General features: G+C 43.1%; 3 protein-coding genes across 11 annotated transcripts in view; 1 reads left to right on the top strand and 2 right to left on the bottom strand.

Moving 5' to 3' along the window:
- Positions 1-2,935: 2,935 nt before the first annotated feature.
- Positions 2,936-5,813, bottom strand: NHLRC1 (NHL repeat containing E3 ubiquitin protein ligase 1). The gene has a single exon (XM_071736342.1). The coding sequence runs from the start codon at positions 5,722-5,724 to the stop codon at positions 4,564-4,566; it is 1,161 nt and encodes a 386-aa protein (XP_071592443.1). The 5' UTR covers positions 5,725-5,813; the 3' UTR covers positions 2,936-4,563.
- Positions 5,814-7,801: 1,988 nt separating this feature from the next.
- TPMT (thiopurine S-methyltransferase) lies at positions 7,802-18,901 on the bottom strand. Of its 4 annotated transcripts, none has more exons than XR_011724344.1 (9): positions 18,476-18,599; positions 17,731-17,892; positions 16,767-16,859; positions 15,567-15,699; positions 15,052-15,104; positions 10,712-10,786; positions 9,891-9,976; positions 8,865-9,788; positions 7,802-8,141 (listed from the first exon to the last, which is right to left on the bottom strand). XR_011724344.1 is itself a non-coding variant. In XM_071736371.1 (9 exons), exons 2-9 carry the CDS (start codon positions 17,868-17,870, stop codon positions 8,026-8,028), a joined length of 741 nt encoding a protein of 246 aa, XP_071592472.1. In that variant the 5' UTR covers positions 17,871-17,892; positions 18,759-18,901; the 3' UTR covers positions 7,802-8,025. The 4 variants fall into 4 exon arrangements, 3 of the variants coding, with proteins under 3 accessions (XP_071592472.1, XP_071592471.1, XP_071592473.1); XM_071736371.1 differs by lacking the exon at positions 18,476-18,599 and adding an exon at positions 18,759-18,901 and having other exon boundaries at positions 8,865-8,909; XM_071736370.1 differs by having other exon boundaries at positions 8,865-8,909.
- Positions 18,231-19,743, top strand: part of KDM1B (lysine demethylase 1B) — a 27,907-nt gene continuing 26,394 nt past the window's right edge. The window contains exons 1-2 of one of the 6 annotated variants that reach the window (XM_071736358.1): positions 18,256-18,300; positions 18,837-18,903. The gene's annotated coding sequence lies outside the window, so the exon portion shown is untranslated. Of the gene's footprint in view, positions 18,301-18,519; positions 18,657-18,836; positions 18,904-19,009; positions 19,149-19,743 lie in introns of those variants that run through there. The other 5 variants (XM_071736355.1, XM_071736361.1, XM_071736360.1 and 2 more) reach the window with 5 other exon arrangements.

The raw sequence follows: 19,743 nt of genomic DNA, 5'->3' as shown, positions 1-19,743 counted from the left end.
TTTCAAGTTTAAAGATTTCCACGGTTTGTACATTTGGAAATCTTATATGCAGGTAGTAATAATGGCTACCTGTCACATTCAGTAGCAGGTAGAGTTTGCTCTTCAGGGTATCTATCAGACACTACATGTTCTCAACCCATCTCCAGAGGGGCTGAGCCAGCCTTCTGCCTGGCAATGGTTGGGAATCCCATAGAGAGGCAGACTGATGGCTTATTTCAGGTCTGCCTGGCCTGTTCCTCTTTACAGTCAGTGGCAGCAGATGTGACATGAAGACTTTGAATTCTTTTGACACTTTTGACCTCTATAAATAACTATTCCAGATGGTAATCTCTATTTTGTTTCCAGGACCTCCTTTGTGACTTTGAGCTGGCTCTGCAGCCTTTGTATCATGTTAGGACAAGTGGGAAAGGTTGGGAGAAAGCCCCTCTCTTGCTAGGGGCTGCACATTACACCTGGAAGGTCCTCTGCTCAGATAGAAGCACTTTTGGACAAACTTGGCAAACCAAGAGAGCCTGGCTGCATCAGGTGAGCTGGGAAGTCAAACAGCAAGAACCAGGGTTGGGCTGGGCTAGACAGGGCTGATCAGGAAATTGCATGACAGACCTGACAGAGAGGGTTACAAAATGCAGTATCTTACGAGTCTTTTCCCACCAGACCTTTGTAAAATATGACAGAGTATTCTATAGAGAGGCTTCTCATGTACTTACAGAGGGAGCGAAGGTAAATAGTTGAGAAAATCCTATTATCACTAAATTTAACCTGTCTACACAGGGGCTAGCCCTCAGGTGCTCGGTGCTCTCTGAATGAGCTGTCACTTCCTCTGAGATGTCTGAATGAGGTGTGAGTTTTAGAACTCATTTGCAAAATCAGTATATTTTTGTTTTAGTTATATTATACTCCTGTGAAGGCAAGCTGTGACTCATAGGTGACTTGTAAACTATAAGGATGGACATCAGAATAAGGATGGACTCAGAATAAAAGACCTTGATGGACCCTGCCCTATAAAACTCTTAGTGGTTTGGAGGATGGACATTGCAGGATGTCCCCTCTTCATCTGAAATCAGTCCATTTTAGAAAAAAAATGCCACGGTGCTGTTACGTTCATGCTTTGTGAAAGAATAAACATCAAATTGATGTGCGCAGAAACATGGCTGGGGGGAATGGACAGATGGTCAAATGGACAATGGCAAAAATGAAGTAAATTTTATCCTTTTTTTTTTTTGCTGTACTTTTTTCTTCTTTTTATTCATCAATCTGAAAAAAATATATTCTTTATCTAAAATTATTTTGTTTACAAGCAAAACAAAAAAAAATGTATGTTACAAGACACAATTTCAAGAAACTTTTCAGAAACTACCCTGACTGCTTTATTCCTAAACACTGTAAACTTACCGTGCTATATTTATATGCAATGATAGCAATCCGAGATAACTGCCTAAAAATAAATCAAATTGGAATTGCAGTGTATGTGTGCACAACACATGTATAGACATAGTAGGGGCTGAAAAGAGGACATTAAGGGAATTCCATCCATTATATTTGTTTGGTTTTAATCCAAATTGTTATAGCACAAGGTAAAGAGGGTTATACAAAGTTTAGTTTAGGCTCCTGGTATTTTTATTTTTTTTTAATAAACGTGACAGTGACTAGACCCAGTCTCAGGAACAGTACATGTCCCCTGGGCCTTGGACAAGCAGATGGCATCATCATCCTGAAGGCAACAGATATCTACAGTAGCTATAGGGGAAATGTGCATATATGCATAAAGGAATAAGCAAGAGTAAGTCAAAATGTCAAAAGCTTTTCAGTTTGTTATCAGCATATTGGTGGATCTCTGTCTCCCGTTATCTCTTAAATTCTCTTGTGTGACAGAAGAAAGATTTCAGGTTTACTGTTGCATTTTCTCTTACAGACTGAAGAATTTAGTATTTTATTATTACTAGTTTTATACAGATTTTTATGGTTTCTCAAATTAGGGATCTGCATCAAATGTATTAGGATGGAATGTAATGGTTTATTTAATCCAGTGTTGTACAACACTAAGCACCAACCTTTACAGCAAAAGGAAAACAGATGCATCATTGACAGAAAAAGTCTGGATTTGCTTGCAGTAGGTAAAGCAGAGACTTCTGGAGATGGAATACAGTAAACTAGATTGAATAAAGAGTTCATTTTGCTTGCAAACCCAAACATAAAGTGATTTCTAGTCATATGCCAAAGGAGACTCAAACAGAGAGGGCAATAACGAGAGGATTTGCCAATTTTAAACCAGCATGAGTCAAATATTTAAAACTCAGCATTTCAGCAGCTGGGAAGTTGCCTGCATGGCAGTAGATGCTAGGAAATTTGCCCATCCATGAGCCCAGTAGCAAGAACAATCTCCTGGTGCACCCAAAGGTTTGAGGAGATGAAAGCTCAGGGCCCACAGTTCAGGAGGAAGTGCTATTGCAATAAACTATTAATTATGTATAAATACAGCATTGATGATATTGCATGCACTTTGAAACACAGCAGTTCCCCAAAGGAAGTGTTATCTAATTGTTTTGATATGCCTCAAAGACAGATGTCTCCTTGGCACCTAGAAAGGAATATATAATCCAGGGGGCTGCTTCTCTAGCTAATTTTCTTCCTGACCCCTCAGGAGGCCTCCTGCTTAGGGCTGCACACCTCCTGCTGCAAAACAGCCAAGGAGTATTTCTGGTCCTACCAAAGGCACTTACATGTGGCCTGGCAGTAGAGAATGCTGGAAAAGACCAAATATGCAAGTCCATGTACCTTCCAATACCAAAAAAAGACCCTATGACAACTTTAGCAAAATATGCCTGAGTAAAAAAAGAAACCACCTAGAGAGCAACTGCAATAATAGAGAAACTGGATTGTAAGAGAGAAGCCCATGATAAAAAGATATGAGGAGTTTTCACTCAATTAGTCAATATAGGAGTAAGCAGATCACACTTTATTGGCAGGTCACTGCTCAATTACTGTTACAACTTGTTTTGTTGATATAAATATTATCAAAAGATAGATTAATATATTTTCAGAATTAAAGGGCTAAAACTGCTCCAATTTAAAATAATTATTTGGTAAATCACTGGTGCAACAATACATGCAATTATTAAATGCCCCAAGGACAGACCACAAACCAGATTAAATTTTAATTGATAGAAAGACTGCCTGTGAATTTCAAAGCATGTTAGTTAATACCCATAATTTCAGTGCATAAATAAATTACCCCACAAGTTTCATGCCATTTTAACCTACTTCTCTCTCTGTCATATAAGTTACATTTATATCTAACTTCCTTTTAATGATGAACTGCCTAAGTAATCATTATAGCAGCAGGTAAAGGCCTAAAAATGTAGTGGTGACTTCTAGTGAGAGTGTTAAATCTTTCTTAAAATACTTCAGATATACCTTTGTTTCCACTGTGCAATAAGGCAACAGAACTTGTGTCCACGGTGAAACTGTTTTCATGGATATATGAACTGAATAAGCCTGCTGTACATTCACAAGCAACAATATCTCATTTGGAAACTAGAACAAAAAATGAGGCTTTCGTTACCCCTTTCCCTATTACTTGTCACCAACATTTCAATTTTCAGTTGAATGCTGGAGTCTGGGGTACAGAAGTACCATATTAATGACAAGACAGAGGCAGGCAGGCAATATTGGAAACTTCTCAAGCATAGCTGTGTAAGCAGCAAAGCCAGCTCAATTTTATGTGTTCAGAAGTCTTTGTGGTCTAAACACAAATACTTCAAGGGCATTTTAGAGAAAGCTGCTCATGCTGGTAACCACATACCAAATTATTGCTAGGTAGAGACACAGACTTGTGCATTATACAGGAAGATTGACTGCTCCAGCTCTTCTCACCAACTCTAATAACAGTAGGAATAAACCAGTAGAGAGAAGAGTGATCCCAGAAATGCATTTGCCTGTTTTGGCTTTGAGGCTTTGAGCACCAGTTCACATAACTCACTGATCAGTGGTAGCTCCTCCACTGCAATGATCTTGGCTGCATCTGAAATGAAGCTTCCATTTCTCCTATAGTTTCATCAAGCCAGTCTCCTCTGTTGTGCAGAAATCCTGGAAACAGAAATCCTGTCACTTTCACAAGTGTAGCTATGTTTAATGAAGATGAATGAAGAGTAGGTGCTGGGAAACATAAGCAAACAATGCATCACTTTTTTTTTCCAGCCACCAGTCACTGGTTACTCCATTCTGTACATTGTTGTTATTACTTGTCAAAAAGTACAAAAAACATTGGGTTGGCAAGGTATGGAATAGTTTAGAAAAAAAAAACAAAGCCAAAACCCAACAAATTATTTGTTTGGATGATTTGTAGTTGCCTATGGCCTGCAATGACAAGGTCTTCTCCCTCAGATAGGCAAGACATTCAATACAAGTTTTGCAGGAAGCACAGCATGCTGGTCAAAGAGGGCAATTTCACTTAAAGTAAAGCCCAGAAAATGCCTCCTCCCTACACACCTACTAACACCAGAACTTTGTGTGCTTTGTGGCCAAAAGCAGCTTGAACCTATAGCAGTAAGCACCTAAACCCACTCAGGTGGAGCTATATATTTTTATTGAATGATCACCGCTGTCTAGAACTGCCAGGGAATTGTTTGCTGTGTACGTCAGACCTACAGGATAAAAAAGCCCATAGCTAATGAGAGGGTTAAAGATGGGAAACTCCTCAGGTTTCCCTAAGGATATTACAGCTTGGCTATAGACATCTGTTACTGTAATGTGGTCATCTTTGTCAAAGGCCACGGCTGTAGCATGTATTTTGGAGGGGAAAACGAGGCTCAGACCGAAGCTATCCACCTGTCCGATGAGATCCATCTCTGCACTGAATATCTTCACTCGGGTGCTGCCGATGTGTCCTTGAGCTCTCAGGTGCTCTATCACCACGATAGCACCCGAGGTCTGGGAGACTGCAACGCCCCTGGGGCAGGTGAGCTGAGACCAGATCATCTGACACATCTTGAATTTCCCCTTCTTGAAGTCAGCTGTCAGGCGGTACAGAGCACCTGCCTCCGAGTCTGTCAGGATTACTTCATTCTCTGGGGTGGCATCCAAGCCCCAGGGCAAACAGAAACCTTCCCGGACAGCCAGGACCCCCCTTCCCTCAAAATCAAAGGCCTTCACCGAGCGGTCCCCACCGTCGGTGACCACCACGTGCCCGTCCGAAGTGACCGTCACATCAAGCGGGTACTTGACATCGTCGTCCGTCTCCCCCCGCTCCCCAAACCGCTGCAGGCAGGATCCGCTCGGCCCAAAGACGTGGATCCTCTTCTCGCCATCATGTACCACAGCCAAGCGCCCGGACCTCCGGCAGGCCGACACTCCGCTGGGATTCACCAGCGACCCCCACCCTCCCAGGGACAGCCGGAGCCCGAGGCCCGCGGCGGCTGTGCCGGCAGCCCCTCCGCCGCCTCTCCTCCCGAAAGCCGAGGGGATGGTGCCTCCGGCGGGGCCCAGCACCTCCAGCAGCTGCAGCAGGGGCAGACAGTCGCTGGTCTCGGCCGTGCCCCAGGCCCTCCGGCAGAAGGGACACTCCAACCTCCGGCCCTCAGGGCCACCCAGTGCCCCCACGCAGCCCCGGCAGAGGACGTGCCCGCAGGGCAGATTCTGTGGCCGCCGCTGCCCGTCGGGGCCGTACCGCTCGAAGCACACCCGGCACTCCAATAAGTTCAGCTCCGCCTCGTCCTCCGCCGCCATCCCCGCCGCGTTCCGGCAGGGAGGGAGGGAATGAGGGACGGAGGAGGCGGTCGGGTGCCTCCTGCGGGCGAGCTGAGGCGCGGCCCGGGGCAGAGCGGCCGCCAGCACCCGCCTCCCTCCAGCACCGCTCCGCCCCTGGGAGGGCCTCTTAACATCGCAGGAGGGTTTGGGCTTGAAGGGACCTTAAATAACGTCTATTTACAACCCCCCCTGCCATGGCTACAAGCCCCATCCAGCCTGGCCTTGAGCACTTCCAGGGAGGGGACATCCACAGCTTCCCTGAGCAACCTGTGCACTAAAACCCTCTCACTAAAGAATTTCTTCCTAATCCAATCTAAATCTACCCTCTTCCAATTTGAAACCATTAACCCTTGCCCTATCACTACCTGCCCTTGTAGAAAGTCCCTCTCCAGCCTTCCTGCAGTCCCCCTTCACACACAGGAAGGCTGCTATAAGGTCTCCCTGGAGTTTTCTCCAGGCCGAACAACCTCAGCTCTTTCAGCCCAACTCTTTCACCTCTCTGTCACAGGAGAGGTGATCCAGGCCTCTGATCATCTTCATTGAGTCCCTCCTATGGACTCGTTCCAGCCGCTCCATGACCTTCTCATGTTGGTGGTTCCAGAACTGGACACAGTGGGGATGGACTCCAGGTGGGGTCTCACTCTCAAAATCTTTATAAAAATCCAATTACTAAATTGTCACACCATTGCTAGTACTATTATGTGCTTTCATAGGATTTCAGTTGCTGTTCTGGGAAGCTTTTGAAAATGCAATGCAAATACTTACACTAATCACTAGCAGATGTTTTTTCCAAGCAGCCATGTCTGCATATCTTGTAAGATGCATGGACAGCACATGTTCAATCAGCAAGGTGTATTTACAGGGTATTCTCAGGGTAACAACATGGTATGCACACAACAGAGAGAGCCAACTCATCCTAAATTGTCTCATCTGGCACATGGCATTGCTCTTTCCAGGTTGCCACATATGTGGGAATCCTGTGTAGGATATAGCTGAGTATGCAGCAGCCTTGTTCTAAGCACGTGGCCTTTCACAGTTATTAAGTCTGAAATAAACTTCAGCAGTTCCCACACTGCATCTTAAAAAAACTTCTGGATGAAGAGAAAGATGCTTTAACCCGGTAGCTGCAATATTGGCCAGAAGTGAAAACATTAAAAAATTCCAGCTCCCAGCTTACACTAGCACACTACATCCTTCCTTCTCTCTGTCAGCCCAGCCTTGAAGCACCAGTAGCTACAAGCAATATCAAGACTCACAACAAGCTGCAGCTTGGGGGCTGTTCTGCTAAAATCATCAGACTCCCTTGCAGCTCTAGGACTACAACACTCTTAAAAAGCCGACTAACTTATCTTCTTCTGTTCTTGGTGAATTATAGTACACTACACTGCAATAGTACCTTTCCAGGGTTTTGTAAAATAAGCTGCCAAGGGGAGAAGCCCAGAGCAAGAAACTGCTTTGAGAGCCCCAAATTTTGTAATTTTAAAAAACTGAAGTAGTATCCATACAGGATTGATAGAAGACCTGCAAAGGAAAGTTTGTGTTCAGATGACCATGCAGCAGCTCTGCAGGCTTTCTCTGAATCCTCTCACCCTACAAACCCTGTGCTGGTTTCCATGTCCATATCTGTGTGCTCTTGAAGGAGGGAGCAGCACATTCACTGGCACCTGAAATGACATTTTCTGCCTGTATTCTCTCCTTTATTGCCATCTGGTTTGCTAGTCTCCTCTTTTTCTGGCTTGATGATGGTTCCCCCTTGGCAGCTGCTGCCAAGCCTTCTTGATAGCTCACTACCAGCTCATCACTTGACCTGTAACCACCACTAATGGTGATGGAGAGAAGCAGATTGTGCCAGATTCCCTCCTCTCTCACCCAGCTGTCCAGTCTGGTGCAAGGCCAGCATCACAGGAAAAAGTATTTGAAGGGCAGCTGCCATTGCTCCTCTGCCTCCTGGCTGATGAGGCTGACAGCATTGACTGCCAAAAAGGAGCAGGAACATTTCTTTTCCCCAGATCCAATGAGTTAAAGTGATAAGGAAGAAAAAGATACACCTTTAAAATTGTTTATGCAGTGAGTTTAATAAAAAGTTATGCACATCTCAGGACAGTGGAGGTCAATATGTAGAATAGTTAATTTGGTAATCAAAATGTACAAAAGTGTTCCACAGGTATTTTTCTGTATGACGAAGCCTGCTTTAGGAGTGCCCCAAAATCTGTCTCATTTTAAAAAGGTGAGACAAAACCAAAAGCAAGATGGGAGGTAAGTTATTTTAATTCATTTTAATCAACCTAAAAACTTTAATATATACAGCACCTCCAGAAAATAATCTAGTCCCCATTGTCTGTGTTTGTCTGAGAAGTCATCAACTTTTTCAAGACACTTAATTTCACAATGGTTGCCTGAAAAGGTGGAAAGAGCAACAAATTAGTAAATAATTAGTCACTGGAAAACGCAAGGTCTCAGGAAGAAAAATTTTAAAATCTTATCCACAGGTTTCCTCACAGTCCCTGATGCAACGGGAAAAAATGCACAGCTGGAAACTTATCCACCTTTTTTGCATTGGGATTCAACAGTCCATGCCAATGACTGGGCACAGACACTACAGGTGTCTCAGAAAGTTCTAAATTTAAAAGAAGTACAATATCAAAACATATCAGGAAGAACTTTTAAGATTAAACTCCCATCATAATTCTGAATTTCATTATTTTGATGGATTTAAGTTGTAGATGTAGAATTTTCTTTGCATGGCGTGTTATTTTTCTTTTTTGGCTACAGATGTACAGCAGAAACTGTAGAACTGGCATTCAGACTGCAGCTACAAGATCACTAAATGCAGCATGAATCCTGGGAGAATGGAAAGATGCCAAGGGGAGGAAAGAGGCAGTATTAATCTCTTGAGTTTTCTTCATATCTTTGGAAGAGCTGAGAATTTGTCTTGACATCAAAATCTCTGTGGCTAAATCTGGTATTTACGTTTGTTATTTTCCCCATTATTTTTCCATTACTCTTTCCCTTAGATATGAAACAAATTATCCCTTGTCACAGGACAAGGTAAAAACATATAAGCACGTGTTTCTGTCTTTTGGGAAAAATTCCTAAGGGTTAGATGAAATACTACTTACCAAACAAGCTTTTAATTTCAGATTCAGGAACATAAAATGGTGGGCCTGAAAGAAAATGGACGAAGCTGAGCTGAGAGAAGACACAGGAAGGAGACAAACAATTCAATTTCTGCTGCAATTTACACTGCAGCAGAAGAGCCTGCCCTATCACTCACAGCATCTGGCCCACAATCAGGCCCCAGTGTGTCACATCACCTGCAGGAACCTGAAAATACCACATCCAATAAATAGTGGCACCATGGTGGGTCACCAAACACCTCCAGGCTGCAGCTAGGACAGCTACATTATCAGAAGTTACTAATATGCCAAGGATACATCCACCTTGGTGCACTATGTGCTACAATCTCTTTATATCACCATGGCATAATTAAAGCTAAGAGGTGAATAAAGTTAGAGGGAGAGCAATTAAGTAACCTTTTTTTTTTTTCCCCCACTTCTTTCCCCCCCTTTTTTTTTCCTTTATTCCCCCCCCCAGCTGAGGACCCCCAAAGCAGCAAGAAATCTCTTTGTTTTAAAAGCTAATAATTAATTAAAAAAAATTAAAGACCTCAGATTTGCTGTGTAATAGTAGGTATAAGAGGGAAAAATACTTAATGATTTTACAGAGCTTCATCTCTTCCATGCATATTCAGACCAGGAAAGAGGATCAAGCTGGGCAACATGTTGGGTTGCAAGTATTGGGTAATCAGAGTAAAGCCAGTGTTTGTGAGAATGCTTAAAGCTCCCTAGGCTAGACAGGATTTGACTTTAAGTGTTTAATCCACACTTCCCCTTTGATTTCTTTCTTAATATATCACATCTGTCCTCCACTTAGCCTTAGCATGTCTGGATACAAGACAGAAAGCAAATTCAGTCTCCAACTTGGTCAGCATCTAAGATTTTTAGCACAGAATTGTATTGGTGTGATCAGCTGACAAAGCTCTCCTGGCAGAACAGCTGGGGAATATATATTAGTATCTACAACCTCTGCATACAATCTGTATTACAGCATGCAAAATCAAAACACAAATAGTGCAAAGTTCTCACCTTTGTGTTTGTTTGGATCATATGAAACTGTAGCAAGGAGATAAGAAGAATTTTTCTTCATTAGGGTGATCATCAAATTGACATAGCTAAAAGAAGAAAGTTCGACTTTATTATTTTGAAACTCTACAAATATTCAAGCATAGCATTCAAAGCATTTAACAGAAGAGGTAATATACTTCCCTGCAGAGACAACTTGAACTGAATGGCACAGAAACCAAGCAAAGCTTGGTTCATGTAACATCTCAAATAAAGGTCATCATTCACTATTCATAAAAAAGTTGTGGGGTTTTTTGTTTTGTTTTTTTTTACATAGTAATCTGAAAGCTAACAGACAAAACCTAGTATTCACACACCACAGTTTAGAATAGAGTACACAATACAGTACTGATCTTTTAAAATTCTTGTGAATTCAAGATGATGTATCTAATTTAAAAAATCCTGGGGGCAAAGTCAAACTACGTTTGGGTTGTCTATAGGCAAGAACAAAAAGCTGGACTAAAGAGAAGGGAGGGGAAAAGAGAACAAAGAGAGGAGAAGCAGATGAGCTAAAAAGGAAATAATAAAAATCAGATGAGAATCGCAGCTCTGCTTCTATTGGGTTGCAACAAACCACATATTTTCCCACCAAGAGGCAGGGCGCTTCCTGAAGGAAGTTCACAAGTCAAGAGTACAGCACTCTGCAACTGCTACTAATGCTTGTGGTAGGGTAGAACTTGTGTAGGCTACTCCTTTAAATGAGAGAGGACTCATCGACAACTGGCAGGAGGAAAAACACATGTTACTGCACACATCAGAGGAAATAACAAAGCAGATTTACTCACCGTTGTCTGTCGCATGGATTCACAGCTACTAGAGCTCCTCTGTCCCAGGCCCCATCAAACTGGTCAACAATTGAGCTATAAAGAGATGAGGAAAAAGCTTAAAAATAATAACAGCCACCCTCACCTTTATTCAGATGCATCTGTGAAGTCACAAGAATTCTCCAACTAGCTGTGCAGACTCCCCACTACCTCTCTGTTACAGTCCAGCATTTTCATCATCCAAACCAATATGAGCTGGGATCAAAGGAAACCCATCCCCATCCCCCTCCCAGTACATGGCACTGCTGTATTAGCAAAGAGGTGATGGAATTGTTCAGCATTTCCCCATTTTAGGGGATCTTGAGACACAGCGGGGAGGAAGGAAAGTAGCTTAAACACATTTAGTTTACAGGTCTGGGGTTCTGGCAATCATACCCTGCTGTGACTCTTGAGACAGCAGTAACACACACTCAAAACATCAACTGATCTTGGCCACGACCTGAAGTCCACACATTATTTCAAATGTGGCATAAGAAAGGTGCCTCTTTGCTTTAGCATAATTGAACTCAACATACCCAGCATTTTGAACACCTCAGTTCCCAGCTGTGTGCTCAGGACAGTTAGCTTCAGATTGCAATTTATTTAATATTTGAAAAGTTAAGTTATGCTCCTGCTTGCCTCAGTCTATCACCACCACAGATAATTTTGCTCCGGGATATGCTGGCAAATGGCTTCAGTGAGCACCCAAAACCTGCAAGTGGCCAAGACCATTGGAAAGTGCCTTAATAAATGGCTGGTGAGGGTCAGGGTCAGGGTGCAGTCAGGGTGATGCTAGAATTAAGGATATTTGGGGAGGAAGGAAGAACCTTGTTTCTGGTAATTATTAAAACAAGGACTTCAGAGAGTAAGTTAGCAATAACCAACTAACTTACATAGTTGCATAATATAAAAGAAAGTCTGAAATTATACTACTTAGTGAGAGTAACGGCATTTGGAATTGTGCAATAACTTTCTGCCTACTGGGAAAGTTCCAGAGTCCAATTACATCACCTCTCTCTTCTGTACTACTTTTGGCTGGGGTAGAGTTACATTTCTTCACAGTAGCTTGCATGGGGCGATGCTTTGGATTTGTGCCAAAAATAGTATCAATAACACACTGATATTTTAGTTACTGCTAAATAATGTAACACAGCATCAGTGCCTTTTCTGCTCCTCACCCAACCAGTCCGTAGGTTGAAAGCTCACAAGAAGTTGGGAGGGGACACAATTGGGGCAGCTGACCCCAGCTGACCAAAGGGAGATTCCAAACCATATGAAATCATGCTCCCTGAAAAAGCAGGGGCAAGGTTGGCTGGGGTGAGGCTGCTGCTCAGGGACTGGCTGGGCATCTCCCAGTTGGTGGTTGGGCAATTATTTTCATTTGCATCACTTGTTTTTCCTTTTTGATTGTTAAACTGTTTTTATTTCAACCCACAGGTTTTTTTGCTCACACCCCTCTGCCTCTCCCCTCCATCCCACCAGAGTGGGCAGTGGGCAAGCGGCTGTGTGGTGTTTAGTTGCCAGCTGAGGTTAAACCACAGCAACTTTGTCTCCATGCCTGCATGAAGTATTCTGCACTTGTTTCCTCTTCCCAACTTTAGCCTGGTCTAACTGGGATGGTGGCAGTGGCTCCATACAGGCATTTAATGTTTTTTACTCCCCACAGTTTTTTACTCCCCAGGGCCTACAGATGTTGCAGGCTGCAGGCAGCCTCACGTTATGGTCTTCCCCCAGTCCTGGTCTCCTGGTTGCCCAGATCTCAGAACCTGAGTGTCTGGGTGTTGCCAGCCCGTCAGCACATCCAGTTTCCTTCTGATATGAACCAAGCCATGAGGAAAAGGTCAAAAAAGATACACGGCTGTCTTTCATCCTGATGGGGAGTCAGGGTGAAGGTAAAGTGTCAGGAAATGCTCCTCTTGAGTGTACCTTTTTTCAGGAACACTCAGTGTACCTCTGTACCTGTACTGTGATACAGTGTATTACTGTATCACTACCCAATCTTTCAGCCCTACATTATCTCCTGCCATTACTATTACTCCTGTTTAAATAGTATGTAGAGTGACAGATCACAGTCTAGGTACTACCACAACTACGAAAAATTAATATGCAAAGCAAAGACTTGGATCTGCAGAAATGTCACTGGATTTAAGCAGCCAAGTTGCGAATTTTTATCTCTGCAGATGTTTAGCAGTTTCAGTTAGTGGAATTTTTTTTTTTAAGGCTTGCCGCCAAACTTGTAGTAATAGGTACAATGGTTGTGTAATGTAACTATGTAACTGTTTTAGATGGGTCCCAGAGTTCCCACAAAGAGCAGTAATTCCTGTTACTCTTTAACTAGCACAGTCTTTGAAATGTATCATTCTGACAAAGGTCAGGAGCACACTTCAGTTCTTCTCTGATGAATGCCAAGCTAATGGAGATCAAAAGGATTTGTTAGCAGGCCAGCCTCAGCAAGGCAGAAATAATTTTAATTTCCATAATTACTGGGTAATTAATAAAATTTTCTGTACATACTAAAACTAGAAGAGTGTGTGTATTTTTCTAGTCTCAGGTATCTGTTGACTGCTGTAGGGAATGCAGTTCATGCTTTCACCATTACTGCACCCTGTAAAAACCATGCACTCAGAATACGCATCTGCTAATTTATTTTATGGAAAACAAACTGAAAATGTCATTCATTACCTATTTTTGGTTTATTTCATAGTATTATTCCACCACGTTATGACAGAAGTTACGGGTTTTACCATGCTACTTGCTACAAAACTTTGCACTGAATTTTTCAAAAACTGCTGACAAGAAGTTTAAACAACCCCTGGGCAACTTGTCAGCTCATAGCAAGGAGGTTTTACAGGGGTCTACACAGCAAGTTGCTACATTGCAGGGGAAAGGTGGGGAAGAAGCCAGGCAGTATCTACAAAGTCACATTCATATACACCTGTTCTGAGGAACTCACTTAGCAAAATGAGTTTTAAACACAGTATTCAAATGAACTGGATTCAGCTGCACCAGTCTGAGCAACAACCTATTGTCTAAAAGATTCTGGAGTCTAGGAATGAATATTCTTTTTTCTTTCAATTAATGCAGGAGGAAAAAAAAAAAATCACATATCATATAGTACCACCATGTTCTAGTGTCCTAAACCACCTATTATCCCTGTATATGCTTTAGTTCTGAATAGCCCATCCAAGTAAAGATTAAGATTTGTTCTCCTCCTTCTTATTAAACAGCCATGGACTCCTTGTTCCTGTCAGTTGTTTGTGAAAAGAGCTAACAAACATACATACAGAACTTCACCAAAACCTCATGATATAGGGAAAAGCACTTCTGATTAAGAACTGCAAGTGGAGGGAACTATAGTGCAGACTCAGTGCACCTTCAGCTTCCTACAAGATACATTCCAAATGCAGAATGACACTGCTTGTTTGCATCCTCTCCAATCTGCATCTGCCCCAGGACTGCTCTGAGGACATTTTAGGACAGATTTAATATGCTTGTTGCCACCACCACTAGGAGATTTCTTAAGACAAATAAATATGCCAGATGCAAATAAATATGCCAGAGCAAAATCCAAGAAGTGACACTTAAGTTCACAGAGTACAATTTGTTGAAAAAATTTTCGGGAGTCAGAACTGTAGATTGTATTGAAGAATTTTGTATTTTCCGTTATGTCTTTTAACTAAGAAATAAAGACCTTTTAGCATTAAAAATCCTTCAGAATACATTAGTAAGTTCAGCTGTGTTTGTCATGACACCTGCAAAGTCAGTGTTTGATAATATGTAGCCACATACACTGGAGTGATGTAATGCAAAGTCCATTGAGAAAGTACATTAAGTAAGGCATGGGACACATAAAATCAATGTGTACAGCTTTACCTATGCACATGGTAATCAACAGTTTAGGGACAAAATATATTTAGCACTTAGCTAAAGAAAAAGCTGACTAAGAAGACACCCCTGGGTATATTCTCTTTACTTTTACTAAGATACTCTGTAAAGGATTGTGCTAGGATTTTGCTTCATAGAATCCATAAAAAATGTTATTTTGTTTTTAGTGTAAACATTTTTTCTGTAACTTCCACAGGACAGCTTAGAACAAGAAGCACATTTAAAGACATTTAGTTGGCATTTTTATCTAATGGTCAACAACAATTAGGTATTGATGGAAATTGGCTATTCACATTTCTCACACAGTTAATAAGAGTTTTCTTGAGAGGACCTGTTTAAGTTCTTCATGGATTATTCAAGCAAAATATGATAGTATTATGAAAGTATTGATACATGTTTGATTACAGAGAATTGTAAAACACACAGTGTGTTCCTACCTGGACAAATCATAAATATTGCAGCAGTACAGAGAAATGTTCCCAGAGGTACTCTACAATAAAAAGCAAAGAAAACAATACTTATTAGCAAATTATTTTTAAATATGCATTTAATTAGTGCGTAATTACAGTTTATACCTTAAAATACACACCTATGTTGTTTTTAAATACACTCTTAATTGTAAAGAGAAAAACTGTAAGAAACATTTTAGTTTTCATTTACTAAAGTACCTCTGATCCCTTCAAGAGAGGTTCTCATCTATCAAGGCATGCAACTGTACAGTTTTTAAAAAAACTTTACATTCAGGTGCTTCAGCATCATAAGAAAAGAAGGCCATGGTAATTAGCTTCTCAGACCAGAATTACAGGTCAGAGCTCCCTTTCAGGCCTCTTCAGAAGAGGCAAATGATTACCACTAAGAGAGAGGTACAAAAGCAGGATTACTTGCTTGTGCAGTTATGCCTGCATTTCATGACTAACCACACCAGATCATTTCACAGTGAGAGGAATTGTACCTGCAACTTCTTTGCTCCTGAAATCTCTGGGACTGGCTCCTCATGGTAAGGCACACCATGTTCTGCAAAAAACTCCTTCAGCGCTTTTTCGCTGACTTCCACACCGACGATGTAGTGCCCCATGTCTGCCAGCCTGCACGCAGAGGAGAGGGGTCCCAAGTTTACCTGAGGTCCACAGGTTGGACAATTACCAAATGTCTATCTCCCATACAGCATTTATTAATTATGGAAACCCTGGTTATAGGTTGCACTGGCACATGTAATCTACGCTTTCTGGAATGTTTTACATTGTACTGAACCCTTCATGATCTGAGCTTAAATTAGCACCATTCAACATACAGCTGACCAGGACACAGAGGCTTCATATATGGTCCGTGGATCATTCATTTATTTCTATGAACTTGATAGAAACCAAGGTGATTTCACAGACAAACTGCCCATTTCAGTTTGCAGAAATCTCTTCTGCAGCATCTGGGGCACTGTGTCCACCCAGCTGGGTAGAAACATTTAACTCAGCAGGGCAGGGTAACCTCTTCACTGCTGCAGCTCAGCACAGCAGCAACATGCATCACAGCCTGCACTCAGCCCAGTAAGTGATCACAATGATAAAACCCAGGAACTGGGACTAATTTGATCCCTTGAGGGTGCAGTCCAGTCAGGGGCTTTTCGTTTGCCTTCTCCCTTCAAGAAAAGACACTAGCTTATACAGCTCCTAATTATAAATATAACCCACCCCAAAGAGTAGAAGTAAAATAATAAATATTTTATAAGTGGAAGTTATATGTATCCCAAATCATTTAAGTTCCCAGTGTGACATGCCACACAGTCCCTTGAGAACATGCTCTGGCACAACTGACCCCACTGAGGGCAATTTAAGTTGGCATTGCCACCAAAAGAAGCAGTGGTAAAGGCATAGTTTCAGTCACTCTGTTAGACACAAATACAGCATTCCCCAAGGTGAACTGTGGACAACCAGGAGGACTTTTAGATTAGTCCTTATCTATTCCCCTCATGCTACTGTACAAAACGTCTGCAATTTAAAACAAAGTTCCTCCTCCCTTCAGCCTCCAGTGACATTGCTTTCCTACCAGCAGAGATGCAGCACATTTCCACTGGCCAATATAAGGTTGGGAATTCCCCCTCTACCTCTGTCCCTTTCCACATTAAATAAGATTTTTGATCATATAATCTATGCTTTACCATTTCATCTCTACTGCTTTACCGCAAAGTGGGAAAAATATCCTTAGTCCACTTCTGCCATTTAAAAGAACATCCAAATACTTCTGGAGGAGCCTGCAGAATAAGACATATTTTATTTAGCACTGAGAGTATCAGTGCTGGCACATTAAAGGCCAAGTGCCACACATTATGCAACATATACAAACTCCATGATGGAACTTACTTCATACCATTAGAAACAAAAACATAAAAGAAAAACATTTATCTTCCATCTACTTAGAAAGAAAGTAAATTGAAATTTCTGCTAGAAACAAACACATTTTTTGTTCCATTTTCTGTTTGTCTTTTCAAGTAAACAAGCAAAATAACACACTTCTAAGAGGGCCAGAACAGACATCTTAAATAGAGCAATTATTAAACTTCTGTATCAATCTAATCACTCAACAGGTATTAAATGTAAGTTTAATTGGTGGAAAGACAATATAATCAGGTTTGCTTATATAATCAGGTCCCCATATAATATATAATATATAATATATAATATATAATATATAATATATAATATATAATATATAATATATAATATATAATATATAATCAGGTTCCCATCTTCTACTTCACAGCATTTGCTCCCATGCCATCTGCATATTGTTTTAGGCCCACTTCATGAATTATGAACAGCAGTGAAGAGCTTCTGCACTGGAAAATTTAAGACTTTTAGCCAAGCTATCGAAGCTTTATAATGTAAAACCTGATTCAAGAGTAAGTTCTAAATTAATTTCAATCTTTGCTCTTCTCTGCCCTTGTTTGACCAATGTGGGTCACAAAAATACGTGTATTTAAATTTCAAGCTTTGCCTGTGTGAAATAATTTTCCTCTAATACTGCTCCATTTTCTACTCCAGTAGGGGTTCTTCAAATAAGTCAAGTCATTCATCTCACAGCATTTCTTTAAACCACTTAGGCAAAAGAGTAACATCACGTACGGATGCCCTTGTTCCTTGTGAAACCCAATGTTACCCATTTCCCATTTTTGCAGCCACTCTGCTTCAGTCACCACTCTGTCTTTCTGTGACCCAATATCAGAGCCTTCCAGGACCCCGGATGCATCTGCTGAGAGCTCCATCGTCCCCAGGGAGTTACACTAGCTGTAGGAAAAAAAAAAAAAAAAAAAAAAAAAAAAAATAGAGATTGAGAGAGAAATTACCCTCACCTAATGAAGTTTGGAACTGGTTCTTGCTTCGTTGAATCTAATAAAAACTTAGTACAGGTTAAGAGATTATAATTTGGGGACTATTTAAATGTAGCTGTACTGATCACGACAGCCCATGCCTGGCTATCGGTGGCTTCGGATAGACTATTTTTTTGTTTTGTTTTTTTTTCCCGGGAGTGAAGCCTGCTCAAAAGCGCCCTGTTAAGCATTAGGGAAAGGCCGGTGACCTCCCGGCTTGGACACATCTGGAAGCCACCCAGAGGCTGCCATTGCCCCCGGGGCCGAGGGGGGAGAGGAGGAGCGGAGCGCAGCGCCGGGGAGACGCGGGCTCAAGCCGGGGCCGGTGAGTATCAGGCGGATACCGACACTGCCCCCTCTCTCATGTGAAACCGGTGGGCAGGGGAGGGGGGGAAGAGAAAAGCGTCTCGCAGTGAAGGAAGGGCCCCTCTCAGGCCCCACACTCCCTCCCCCTTCACACCCCACTCCTTACGACCCCCTGTCCGTGAGGCGGAGGGTACCTGCGCGGAGGCTGCGGTGGGACCCGCGGGGGCTGCAGGGCCGGGGCGGTGCCTCTCCGCCCTCCCCCTCGCTACGCACCGCGGAGAGCGGAAGCGGCGGCAGCAGGAGGCGGGCTGAGGGTGCACGGCACCGGGGAGGAGGAGGAGGATGGTGGCGGGGATGGCGGCGGCAGTGGCGGTGGTGAGTGACTCCCTTCCCTCGGCTGCAGCGCCCGCCGGGGGGGGCCGCTTGCCCCCATCCCCCGGCGGCAGGGCAGGTGCGAGCACCGCCCCCTCTCCTCACCTCCTCTCTTCTCCTTTCCTTCCCCCTTCTCTCCCTCCCTCCCTTCTCCCTTCTCCTCCCTTTTCTCCGCCGCTACAGCTCTAGCAGGAGACGGCGCGGACACGCGTGAATGTGGTCTCCGGCCCTCGAGTGACCCGGCCCCGAGGTGAGTGCCAGGCGCCTCCCCCCGCTGCCGGCCGGCACCCCTGGGGACCTCCCTCTTCTCCGCTGACATCCCCTCCGGGGACACCCCTCCTTCGGGGACACCCCTTATGGACCCCTCTGCCTGTCGCCAGCTGTGGCAGCCGTGTCCCGGGCGCTGCTGAGCGCTGGCCCCGGGGGTGCGGGGGCGGCGGCGGCCGCGGGCTGTCAGCTGCGGTCAGCCGGGCACCGGCGGCTTCTTACTCGGGGGTGAGTTTTAAAGGAGTTGCGTGCTCCGTAGTCCCACCGCCCCTTGTTGACCGGGCTGCTTGCTCTCTTTTACTCTCTGTGTCGCTGTGTATGTGTCATTTCTTGCACCCCTCTCCCCCCCGTCCTTTCCCCTCCTCCCTTCCACAGCCGCCCCCGAAGGCAAACTTGCTGGCAGCGGTACAGGTGAACTCCACAAAGCTTTCCCGTATAGGCCACACGTTTCCCATGGGTGAAATGTTGTAGAATGTCATAGGGTATTATGGCACCTCTCTGCTTTTAATGGGCGTATTTTCTCAGCCGGTAAAATAATGTTTATGGTTTGCAAAATCAGGTAAAGCTTAGTGAAGTAAGCAAGGTTTACTTGTTCTTTAAAAATCTAGGAGGTTTTTTTGGGTTGTTTTGGGAGTTGAAATGGGGATCAAGAGGCATACACCTGGACACCATAGCTTTGCTTACAGTTATATGTATAAGCTGATCTCTTTTTTTTTTTTTTTTTTTTTTCCTCTCCACCTCCCTCTTTCACTTTCCTGTTGTGAACCTGTTTGTGTTTCTCTGCCTTTCAAACCAGGGAACCTCCCTGAATCTTAAACATCTT

Source organism: Heliangelus exortis, chromosome 2, assembly GCF_036169615.1.
Source record: "Heliangelus exortis chromosome 2, bHelExo1.hap1, whole genome shotgun sequence".
Classification (NCBI taxonomy): domain Eukaryota; kingdom Metazoa; phylum Chordata; class Aves; order Apodiformes; family Trochilidae; genus Heliangelus; species Heliangelus exortis.
This window is presented reverse-complemented; position numbering and strand designations above follow the sequence as displayed.